The 12,128-nt window shown below is 61.9% G+C and overlaps 1 protein-coding gene across 1 annotated transcript; it reads right to left on the bottom strand.

Annotated features, from left to right (window-relative positions):
• Nucleotides 1-7,748: 7,748 nt before the first annotated feature.
• On the bottom strand, nt 7,749-10,931 carry LCN1 (lipocalin 1). The gene is made up of 7 exons (XM_047698864.1): nt 10,842-10,931; nt 10,384-10,514; nt 9,891-9,961; nt 9,308-9,418; nt 8,694-8,792; nt 8,472-8,498; nt 7,749-7,833 (listed from the first exon to the last, which is right to left on the bottom strand). Exons 1-6 carry the CDS (start codon nt 10,929-10,931, stop codon nt 8,473-8,475), a joined length of 528 nt encoding a protein of 175 aa, XP_047554820.1. The 3' UTR covers nt 7,749-7,833; nt 8,472.
• Between the last annotated feature and the right edge of the window lie 1,197 nt (nt 10,932-12,128).

Raw genomic sequence — 12,128 nt, forward strand, 5'->3', positions numbered from 1 at the left:
GTATGGGGGACACCTGGGCCACTGGGGAGCCCGTCTCTAAGACAAGAGCACTGATGTACCACTTCCCCGAAATCTGAAAGACAAGTCCTCTGTAGGCAATGTTGCACGTGTGACCAGCTCTCCCGGGCCCCAGTGCCCCCATAATTCCACCTCCAAACCCCACCAGACACCGCCAGCACGTCTGAGGCTCTCAGGGACACCTGCTCCCCTGACATCTCTGGGTCCCTTCCTAATTCCAGCACATTGCTCTAGCCCCAGCCCGGTGTCCCACGGTGCTGGCGACGAGACAGGGGTCCTTTTGGCTCTGAATCTTCCTGCTCTCCCTGACCATAGCCTGCTGAGGTCGGGGCTGAGCCTGGAAATGGGTCTAACTCCTGACCACGGACCCTCTGCTGCCCCAGCCCAGCCCACCCCACATGAGCCACACATCGGGGTCCTGGAAGGACAGGAGGTCCTGGGCCTGTGTGGTGATCAGGCCGAGGGCTGTGGCCAGGAGCAGGGTCTTCATCTCCAGGGCTCTGTGGTCACGGTTGCCCGACGAGTTGTCTCTGGGGCTCAGAAAGGCTGTTTGGGCTCCTCACGGGGCCGCCCTTTATACCCTGGCCCCGGGTCCCCAGGGACTTGGCACAGACACCTGTGATCCACGGCCAGCTGGCAGGGAGGGCCTAGGGTTTGGAATAACAGCTCATTAAGCCCTCAGGCCCCTGTGTTCCCAGGGTCACACATTCCCAGTGGGGCGTGATTTGCAGGAGGAGGCTCACAGAATGGGGGTGGGGCAGAGCTCTCGGAATGGGAGCCTCAGGCAGAAAACCAACAGTGTCGCCCCTCGGCTCATCTCGGGCCACCCAGGGTCTGCCCAGGCCTGCCCTCACCGCCTTGGGGGCCCCCATAGCTGCAGTTCCCGGACCTGCCACGTTGCACCCTGGATCGTCCCTTAAGGGGCCCTGTTTTGGGATTCAGGGCTCAACTGCAACCATGCCTCCCTGGGGAGAGGCCCCAGATGTGCTACCGGAATGTTGCCTTCCTCCCATCCTGCTGGGTCTGTGGGACACTTCTGTGCTTCCTCTGGGGTTACTATGACAAAGTACCCCAGGCTTGGCACTCAGAGCCCAGAAACTTAGTTTCTCCCAGGCTGGGTGTGCAGAAGTCTGAGAGCAAGGTGTCACTGGACTGAGGTTCACCCCCCAGTGAAGCCCCAAGGAGGTAGTGGGGCAGAGTGGGGTCGGGGGTCCCTGCTGACTCTCCCAGCTCCCTGCTCTGTTCTGCGGCTTCTGTCCTGTGACCCACATCTCTTCTCTCCTCTGGGCACTGGCCCTGGGGTGTAGAGCCCGCAGTCCAGTCTGACCTGACTTCTTGGTCTGTGACAGTCGATCACCTCTGCAAAGACCCTGTTTTCGAATCAGGCTCCAGGCTCCAGGCAAGCGTATCTTTTGGGGGTCGCCATCCAGCCTAGCACGCCGTGTTCCCCTCTCTGCAGGGACGCTGCGTGTGTCTTTGTCTTCTCACGTGTTGCACCTGCCCCTGTCAGGGACAGGGACCCCCTGCTCACAGGCATGCTCGCAGGGCAGGGAGGAGCTGGGCCCCGAGGAGCCCTGTCCTTCCCCCGGCGGCCCCAGGCTCGCCTGCTGAGTGCTCCCCTCCCTCATGGGGTTTGACCCACAGCCCTGAGTGGTAGCCCCCCTGCCCCCGTTTCACGCAGCCAGCTGAGAGGCTCAGGCACCAAAGCCTGGACCCTGTGGTCGAGTCCCCATTGACCTCTGAGTAAGGACCCTGTGCTCCTTCCAGGACCAGGGCAGGTCCTGGGCTTGGGGTGTGTGTCGTGTGGTCCAGAGCCGACCCCAGCAGGAGGCCAGGGCTGCAGGTGGGTGTTTTGGGGCCTTCCGAAGGCGTCCTTGTGCATCAGGGCCCTGCCCCCACATGCTCTCTGCTGGGTGATGGAACTGAACGTGTCACTTGTAATTACCCTGGTAATTGCCCCCTGGAAGGTGTTCTGGAGCACAGCCCAGCCCTCCCCAGGGTGGGGAAGGGGTGGGCCCAGTGCCCTTTCAGGCCCAAGACCAGGAGGCAGGTCCAGGCTTCGAGAAAGGCTCTCCTGTTCCCTGTGTGTGCTGAGCCTCTGCCAGGGGCAGGTGCGATCCCTGCCCCTACGACATCACAGAGAGGACAGGGTCCCCTGGACCCCTTGATGTCCCAGCTCTGCAGAGACTTTGGCACTGACCCTCACAAGGGCACCAAGGAGCCCGAGAGTCAGCGTGTGTCCATAGCCCAGCTGAGGTTTACTGGGACTCTGGGGCGCTGGGGGACGCTGGCAGGCCACGGAGGACGGTGGGCCCAGCCCTCCTGGCGGACGTCACCTGATGCACACGCTTACAATTGTGGGTGTGATGTGGCTGTTGGGGAAGGGCACACACGTCAGTGAAGCAGAACAGAGAGTTCAGACTTGGGGCCACGTAATTGGGCCAGTTTATTGTTTGACAAATGTTCTGGAACGATCGAACATACACGCAAATAAAGGAGCCTTGACGTAAGCCTCATGCCCCCCTTTACGAAAGTGGCTACATCGATCACAGGCCTCAGTGTAACATAATTCAAGAGAAATTCTCAGGAGCTGGTGTCAGGCAAAGCACTCTTAGATGCAGCACACAAAGCATCGTGCATAGGACAGATCAGTGAATTGGAGGTCATAAAAACCCAAAACTTCTGCTCTACAAAGTCAGTTGTTAAGAGAGTGAAAGAAAAAATAAAAAGCTACGTGCTGGGAGAAACAGTTGTAAATTTCATAATCTGGATAAGAACACATTTGAAACAATCTCAAACCTCAGCAGTAAAAAAGCAAACAACCCGATAAAAATGAGCAAAACACTTGAACAGACATTTCCCCGAAGCGAACATCTGGGTGGCAAAGGGCCCTGGAGCTGGGGTGCAGAGCCACTGGCCATGAACAGGGTCAGCCACGCCGTCCAGGAGACGCGCTTCACGTCTGGAGTGTGCGACACCGAGTGGGACCCCAGTCCACAGCTGCTCTGGGGAGTGGCTCGGCGATCTCTGACAAATCCGGTTCTATACTCCCGTACAATGGGGTGAACTTTCCCAGCTCTCTATGTAGCAGGAATGAACACACGGGGCTGCGTGTCTGCAAACGTGTATGGCAGTTCTAGTCATAATGGCGAAGAGACAGCTATGCCCCCGGGGGCCTTCCCCTCGAGCAGGTCGGACAAACCACGGCCCCTCCACGCGATGGAATGACAGCAACGGAGTGAGGAGCGGACCAAGCCAACAGCTTGGTGGGCTGCAGAGCGAGGGCAGCCAGCCTCACGTGGCACCCCAATTCTGTTTATGTGACTTCTGGACAAGGCGGAGCCGCTGGAGAAGAGAAGAGTGGTTGCTGGGGGGCGGGGGAGGCAGTAGGAGGGAGGTTTTGCCCGTAGTGTCAGGGCATGGAACGGCTCTACATCCCAACTTCGCTGGTGGCTACGCAAATCTATGCGTGAGCGGACGTTTGCAGGACTGTATGTGAAAACGCTGCCAGTGGAGGCGGACAAGGACCACCACGTGCCCCAGCCCCGCCGGGGAACCTGCGTCCTCAGCACCCTCCCCACCAGGGCCAGAGCGTGCGGCGTGTCTAGCTGCCCTTCCTGTAGCCCCTCCGGCTGTGAGGACTCTGGTAGCGGTTTCCCCGCGTGTGTGCTCGTGTTTGCCCAGAACACAAGGAAAGCCACTTCGTCGGTGGCAGACAGGGCCCTGGCGGCGTGAGGCATGAGGTGACAGCTGGAACATGGCCCCTGCTGGAAGCGAGGTTTTGGGGACCCTGTGGGGGACAGGTGACCTGCTGACGGCAGCTTTCTGGAAGGTGCTGTCGAACCTTGGGGCTCAGGTCAGTAGAGATCTTCTGTAAGGGCATTAGCATCGCTGTGTCCTCCAGCAGCCTCGGGACACAGGGGCCTGACTCCGGTCAAGCGTCAGGCCTCGCGGTGGCAATGGCTTCCTGGGAACCGGCTTCATTCTGGGTTCCCTTCATTCTCTAGGCCACTTGCCAGAGGGGCCATCCCTACGCTGGTCTCTGGGGGTCCCAAGTGCTTGGGTCTGAGGCTTTCGTCATGGCTGTTCCCGGGTAGGGCAGCACCAGCAGGGGAGCCCCCGGGAGCCCCAGGCCCTCAGGTGCTCCCTTCTGCTCTACCCAGCGGCAGCAAGTCCCCCAGCTCGCCAGGACCAGTGTCAGCCTGGAGCCGAGAGAGAGGAATGGTGAACTGGGGCTGGGTTATCTGAGTGTGTGAGGCGTGGGGGAGAGGCAGTGACGCAGTGACGCAGTGACGCAGGGCCCCAGGCATCTTGCCTGACCACGAGTCCCTCTGAATCCCCGCTGGGCTCTCCTGGGGGCAGGAGCACACCCCCAAGCAGCCGGGGCACCGCAGGACTGCCGGCCACTTGTGCCCTGGGCTAGCCCTCCACCGACCCCCGCCAAACTGGGGGGGGGGATGAGCGGAGTGCACGCCCCGGGAACCCCACCTGGGACGCCCACATTCTGTCTTCGCCTCATAAAGCCGGGTCAAATTTCCCAGCTGGCACCGATGCGCACTCCGAGGGCCCCGCAAGGGTTTGGGGACAGTGGCCCTTTCTCAGTCCTCACGTCCTCTTCTGTTGGGATTGTCAAGTGCTGGTCCTTTACCAGCTGCCGGCGCTCCACCTCCAGCTGTAACCCCGGGGGTGCGGAGTTAACGCTGGGCAAAGTGTGGAAACAGCGCTCCGAGGGAGGTCGGTCAGCACCGGGAGGAAGGTCACGCTGCTCCTATCCCGAAGGCAGGCCTGGTCTCCCACAGAAACGCCGTGCCCCTCCCGGCTTGAGAACCAGGGGACGGGACAGGGCCATCGTGGCCGCCAGAAAGGGAAGGGAGAAATCCTGGAAAGAAAGGAGCCAGGGAGTCAGAACCCCAAGTACCGCAGGCAGACGGTCTGAATCTGGGGCTCACCCTGAAACATGAGCCCGCAGGACGGACGTGGAGCGCCCCGCAGGGGCGACAGGGCTAACCCGCCGTGCGGGGACCTCAGGGTAAAGCTGGACTCCAGAAGAGGTAAATGCCTGTCTATTTATTTATTTTTTTAAGATTTTATTTACCTGACAGACAGAGATGCAGGCAGAGGGAGAGAGAGGAGGAAGCAGGCTCCCCGCTGAACAGAGAGCCTGATGCGGGGCTCGATCCCAGGACCCTGGGATCATGACCTGAGCCGAAGGCAGAGGCTTTAACACCCTGAGCCACCCAGACACCCCGGTAAATGCCTGTTTAAAAGGGTAAAGTCCATACGCTCCTTTTCTGTAGATTTTATTTATTTACTTTTTTAGAGAGAGGGACCAAATGCGCAGAGAAACCGGAGACTGTCAGAGAGAGGTGGTATGCGGCACACGGGGACACGAGGCCAGGTAGGCGTCGGCGCTCATCAGGGACCCCCGGGGGCAGAAGCCGGTGGGCTGCCGTCCGTAAAGGCTGGAAAGAAAGCAGGAGCCCGCCCGGACTCGCATAGCCGCTAGCTTCCCCGGAGAGAGGCCAAAGTGAAAACGCTGGGATGGGGGCACGCGGCGGGTCGGGGGCGCCGGGCCGGGCCGCGTCCGGGTGGGGGTCAGGGCCCAGGAGTGGGGGGCAGGTAGGGGAACAGGAAGCTCTGCTTTCCCCTCTCGGCCCCTCTACGGCGCCTCTGTTTGGCCAGCAGGCCCCCACGGGGAGTCGGGAGAGAAGGGGCCGGAGGGTTTCTGCATTTCGGGAGAGCCCGCGTGCTGTGGCCCCAGACAGCTCCGCCGAGATGCTGAGTGAGCCAGAGATGGATGGGAGGGTGGTTGGAATGGGTGGTGGCACTGGGTGGGGGGGTCCCTGCGGGTCCCCTGGTCTCTCAGAAGCCCTGAGACCTGGCCATGGGTTCTTTTCTTTCTTCACCACCAATCTGAGGGACACCACCACTTCCAAAATGTCCCTCAACCCCCAGAAAGCAGTCCCAGCCCTGCTGCCCCCAGGACAGAGCTCAGGGGTCTTGGCAAGGCTCTGGCGGTGCTGAGGGAGGCTCCGGTCGGATCCTAGCTCGGGGAACGTCCCATGGAGGTGACGCCGTGTGCCTGGCTGAGCCCAGGCAGAGTTGGCCCCGTTGGCCTGGCCAGTCTGAGGGCGTAGGCTTGGGGCCACGTGCTGGAGCCTGACACACCTGTCACTCTCTGCGAGTGGACGTCCCTCCAAGCCCGAGCCTTGGCGAGGAGCTGTGTTCGGAAGCACGCCCTTTGTCCTCATGGCGCCCGCTGGGACAGCCGGGCTACCAGGGGAACGTGGAGTCTTACGAGGGACATCTAAACTTATGTTCTCCCCAGACACCCTGGGACGAGGGCCTGGGACAAGGGACTGGGTCCCGGTAGTCTGTCTGGTGTTGCCCAGGATGTGGGAGGAAGTGGAGAGACTGAGTCGGGGGCTTTGACACAACTGAGCCCCGGGCTGGTCCAGAGATGCTCTGTGAGCCACCACGGAAGTGCGGTGATGCTTGCCCGGAGGGACAGTGCATTGGCATTCGTGTCCATTCAGTGCCCTCACTGACGGAAGGCTGAGCACCCTGTACCCCAACTGCCCTCCAGGCTCTGAGCTGTCTCCCGTGTCCCCACAGGAGCCATGAAGTGGAAACATTGCCCTGAAACCTGTGCACCACCACAGGTGACCTCGGAGCCTGGACTGGGTGTCTGTGCACCTGTCACAGGTGACCTGGGAGCCGGGCTGCTGGACCCGGACTGGGTGTTGGGAGTGTCTGCTCCAAGGAGGCCCTCAGGTGCTGCGCAGCCTAATTACCCCAGGCTCCCCCAGGTTGTGTCAGCAGCCAGTCCACACAGGGAGCCCGGGAACCCAGCTCACCCCACTCCACGTGCATTATGTGGACATCACCAGCCCCTGGTACCCCGTCCCCGGTGCGGCCCTTGTCTGGTCCTGCCCAACAGCCCTCCATGTTCAGAGCCTCGTAGCCGGGAGCTCTCCCTCTCATCTCCAAGTGTCACTGTGTCTCACTGTGTAGTGTTGGGCCATCGGAGATCGAGTCTTAGAAAACACCGGGAACCTGCAAAAGCGTCTGAACAGATTCCTGTGGTTCTTCTGCCCCGGGGGTGTAACTCGCCTTCCCAAAACTGCCTGGACACGCGCGGCCAGCTCCGAGCAGCACCAGGGAGGGCGGGAGCTCCGATGGATCAGACTAAGAAGCAGGGGCCGGCTTCCTTGGCCCCGACACGGCCCAGACCCCAGCCATACCCTGATCTGAGCTGCTGGCCCCCTCCCACCTCCCTGCTGCCCCGTGCAGGCTGCTCGGATATAGGACCAATGCCAAGGGCCCAGAGGACTCTGCAAACCCCGACCTGAGCCGAGGCTTCCCTTTGTTCCAAGCCTCACAAGCCTTACTTGGGTAGCTCTGTGGATCAGGCCTCTCCCCCAAACACAGAACCACCCAGAACCTGAGCTGCGTGGGGGTCAGTCCTGCAGAAAGCCCCCATGGGATCCCCGGCAGAGCCGCAGCCACCCCGCTCCAGCCACTCGCGGCTCCGCCACCGAGAACCAGGACATCAGTGGGTCCTCGCCTCCTCCCGCCCTGGCTTGCCCACCCGAGGGACCCCACAGACAGACAGAGCCACCAGGGACTGCAGAAACCCTTTATGTGGACACAGGATCGGGGCGGAGGGCCGGGGGGCGGGGAGCGGGGCTGGCAGGAGGGGTCGAGCGGGTCCAGGTTCCCGGTCCCCGGGGGGTGGTTCCTTCCATGTCCTGCAGGACAGAGGGTCCTGGGGCTGCTGTCCCGGGGCTGCCGTGGAGTGGATGGTTGTGCCTCCTGCCCTGGGAAGGAGGGGTGTCGGTGAGGCCGGGGGGCGGGGGCTGCCGCACAGGGTGCCGGGGCGGGCTCGAGGGGGCTGCAGAGCGTCTGAGCAGAGGACGGAGAAGCTTCCCATGGGCCTCCCCGAGGCTCTCAGCCGGGGTGTGAGCCTGTGACAAGGTGACTGCCCTCCCGGGGGAGGGTCAGAGGAGGAGCCGGGATGCGGTTCTCGATTCTGGCTCTGACAGCAACTGGGGGTTCCCCACTCCTGACACACAGCCAGGGAAGGACCCAGGAGATGTGCAGAATCCCACACACGGACGCCGTATTTCTGGATCTTTGAAGCGACTCATCGTGTGAGCAGAGTCACAACGACCGTTTTGGGACGAGGAGGGATTTCACACCCTGGGGCCTGTCGGGAGGCCCATTGCCTGGCTGCACATCGCCCCATGGCGCAACCGCCCAGAAGGGGTTTTCCAGCTGCCGGGGTGGGGGGCTGCTCTAGGAAGCGGAGTCTGTAGGCGATGCCCCCTGGGCTGGTGGCCGTGTCTGTCTGGCCCAGGTGGGATCCAGGGTTGGGGGCAGACCACGTGCCTCTGAGATCCCACGGGCTCCAAGGCCATTTTCGCATGGGTCCCCGGCAACTGTCCACTTACCCTAGTCTCCTCTTGAAGAGCAAGTTTCTGTGGGAACAAGGAGACGCACATGACCCAGAAGATCCCAGGGAGCCCGCCAGCACCCCAGCGTGTCCGCCAGGCCCGGAGAGAGCAAAGCCACAGTCAGATGCAGTGTGTGCTCCGAAAGCGTCTGCCACGGCCCCACTGTTTGGGGGGGGGGGCGGGGGCAACTGGGCGGGCCGGGCCGGGCTTCCTTCCTACCGCTCTGTGTGGGTTCCAAGATGTCCTGGTTGAGTCCTTTGGCTTTTACGAACTTCTGAAAATTCTCCAGGGCCTCCTGGTTGTTCTCGGGGTCCCTTCCTGTCGTGGGAACCAGGAGACAGGAGGCTGAGGGGCACGCCCGGGAGGCATCTCCACCGCAGCCTGGGTGGGAGCCCGCGCACCCGCGTGGGGGTTGCACCCAGGGCTCTGGGCCGGGAGGGGAGCTGGGCTGCTGTGGGTATCAAGTGGGAGCCCGCGCGGCGGCCTGGGAGGAGCACACCTGTACATGTCCCTGGAGGAAAGCAGCTGCGGTCCCGCCCCGCCCCAGAGGCGTTCCCTTCCCAGGTGGGACCCCATGCACTTGGAGGTCTGGGCCCCCAGGGAGGAGGTGGAGCTGACCCCTCACCCCCGCCGCCCCGGGCGTGGCACGGCCAATCCCTGACGCGGGAGTCCCCGTGCCCACAGCAGCTCTCTGCTCCCGCTGGGCTCCCACCGCAGGGACCTGGGCTGTGCACCAGGTCCTGAGGCCCAGGAGTGGGAATGAGGGCAGCCAGAGGGAGGCTGAAGAGGGACCCAGGGGAGGGAGAGCGTCTGCAGGGATGTGTGACCCTTACCCACGAGCTTGGCCATTTGGACCTGCTTCCCGTGGAAGTCGCCGCTACAGTAAAGGACATAGTGGTCCTTCACCGGCGATGGCCAGATGTACACGACACGCTTGCGGTTGTCTGTGGGAGGACAGCAGCACACATCCGGGAGGAGCCACAGGATTCTCCAGAAAGAACCCGCTCACACCCAGGCTCGGCTTGGCAGACCACCCAGCCCCCACACGCTCTCTTGGGCTCCCCACCCTGCCCCAAGTCCCTGCACCCCGCACCCCACCCGTGGGTCCCAGAGAAGTCTTGGGCTGTGGGTTCTGAAGAGCTTGGGGCACGGGGCACTCAGCCCCCCGATCTCCAAACATGACTGTGCTCTTGGCCCCTGACATGGGCACAGCTATCACTGGAAGTCCCTGGACAGTCCCGTCCCTCCTGGAGACAAATGTGCCCCTAGAACTGGGGCCCGTCCGTGTCTGTAGGGCAGTTTGGCTCATGAGAGGAGACAGCAGGTTTAAGGGGTCAGATAGGAGCAGACTTCTCAGGCTGGAAGCCCCCTCTGCCCGTGTGGGGGGGCGCGGCCTGGCCGACCTCCAGGACTCACAGGCCGTGAATCTGCCGGGCTCGGAAGTTTTCTGCAGGACGACTTCCATGTCCTGGCACTGACCGTTTATCCTAGAACACAGGGGCCACGTGGGGATGCTGCCCTGGGGTGCTCCTCCTGCCTCCAGCAGCCCTAGGACAACGCCCTGTGATGTCCTGGGTCTGAAACAGAGCCACAGGCATCTCCCACCCTAAGTCCTTGCTGGACCCACATGCCACGTGGGGCAACTCCCCAGGGCTTCCCCAGGGGAGGAGACGGGGCCATCTCACCCCCAATCAGCCACTCTGGCCCTCCGGGGCTTCCCCCCTAATCCGTGGCCCCACCAGTGAGGCAGCCCCGGCATGGTCCCCCAACGCTGCCCAGTGCTAAGTGTGAGGCGGCATTACGAGGGCACCAGCGTGCACTGCTTGTCCCACCCAGACGCTGGCTCTCCGGTATGTGGGGGGGGGTGTTGCTGGGGGCGGTCATAGGCCCCCAGGCTTCTGACACTTACAGCATGGTGATCTTGGCTTCCAGGTCACCCCTGTCCAGGACTGTGAGGATCATGGGAGTCACTGACTCGGGTTTAATCTCGGGCAGGTCCTGGTCTGCGGTCATGGCCTTCAGATACCATTTCCCTGACACCTGGAGAAGGTTCCCTTTCCTCAGGGCTCAGGCCGACCCCCTCCAAGGTCCCCCTCCTCCTCTGCAGCTCCAGGCTCTCCCCAACCCCCCAGCGCTGGAGGCATGAGGATTTCTCAGCCCACCACCCTCCCCAGCAAATGCTCAGTGCCCTTGCCAGACCCACCTGTGGCCAGCCTTCTCCAGGGCCCCCTGTCCCCTGGGGCCTATCTGGCACAGACCCCTTTTGCTCTGACCATTCCCCCAGGGACAGAGGTTAGTGCCTGACCCTACAACGTCTCCCCTTTCCCTGAGCCCCCTCCAGCACTCCCTGCCCCATCTGAGCCTCACATCTACGGGGTCCTCTTCTGAGGCTGGGGGGTCCTGGCCCCTCAGGACAGCAATAAGGCTGAGCCCAACGGTCAGCAGCAGGGTCGTCATCTCTCAGTCTGGGCTCACGGCTGCCAGCAGGTCGCTCTCTGGGGCTCAGACAGGCTGTGCCCACTCTTCACACAGCTGCCTTTATACCCCTCGGCCCTGGGCCCCCAGGAGACCTGGCACAGACAGCCGGCCACTCCCCTCCCGGCCATAAACGGCGGCCAGTTCTGCAGTGGAGCGGATAAAATGTCATTATTGTCGGACCAAACAAATCTTGTTAACCGCCACGGACCATCAGAGAAGGGCCACTGGCCAGAGGACAGAGTTGCAGATCTTATCTGGGAGGGAAGCGAGTCTGAGTGCCGGGGGCGGGGGCGCTCTGTGAGGGAGGCCGTCAGGGATCACACGAAGTGCCAGGGCGTGCACCCTCCATCCCCACCAGCGGGGCCGACGTGCTGGCTGCCAGAGAGAGGGTGCAGGTTGGACCAGGGGGCTGTGGGCTTGGTCTCACTGACCCTCCTGCATCCCGGGCAGGCTCCCTAACCTTGAATTCAGCATCAAGAAGGGACTTACCTCGTGAATTTAAGGAGTTCATCTATACTCCGGCCGAGCGGGCAGCTTGACGTAGCCTGTCCATTGTGTGTACACAGCAGAATCGATCCGCGGTAGAAGGGGAGAACCGCGATGGGCGGAGATAGGTGTGTAGTAACACACATGTGGCACCACACGCACACACACGTGCACATATGCACACATGACACCACACGCAACATGCACACATGATACCACAAGTACACATGCACACACGACAGCACACACGACATCACAGACACGTGCACACATGACATCATGACACACGTGCACACATGACATCACGCACATCGCATGCACATGTGTACACACGATATCAGAGCACACGTGCACACATGGCATCACACGCACATGCGCACACACGACATTGTGCACATGCACACGTGGTATCAGGATGGGAGAGAACCAGCCTACAGAGAGAGGGAGACCAGCCGCCTGCGATCGGACAACATCATCTCTGATTCCCCACACATCACGGCAGAACAGGGCAGACCTAACACAATTATTTAAAAAGATTTTATTTATTTATTTCAGAGAGAGAGAGAGAGTGAGCGTGTGAGCAGAGGAAGCAGCAGAGGGAGAGGGGGAAGCAGGCTCCCCGCTGAGCAGGGAGCCCGATGCTGGGCTCGATCCCAAGACCCTGCGACCACGACCTCAGCCGGAGGCAGA

The sequence above is a fragment of the Lutra lutra genome, chromosome 13 (assembly GCF_902655055.1).
Source record: "Lutra lutra chromosome 13, mLutLut1.2, whole genome shotgun sequence".
Classification (NCBI taxonomy): domain Eukaryota; kingdom Metazoa; phylum Chordata; class Mammalia; order Carnivora; family Mustelidae; genus Lutra; species Lutra lutra.

Coding starts and splice junctions, on each gene's coding strand:
- LCN1 (XM_047698864.1), bottom strand. CDS start 10,931: ATGACGACCCTGCTGCTGACCGTTGGGCTCAGCCTTATTGCTGTCCTG. Junction 10,515..10,841: donor CAGAAGAGGACCCCGTAGAT/GTGAGGCTCAGA, acceptor AACCTTCTCCAG/GTGTCAGGGAAATGGTATCT. Junction 8,499..8,693: donor CTTGGAACCCACACAGAGCG/GTAGGAAGGAAG, acceptor TTGTTCCCACAG/AAACTTGCTCTTCAAGAGGA.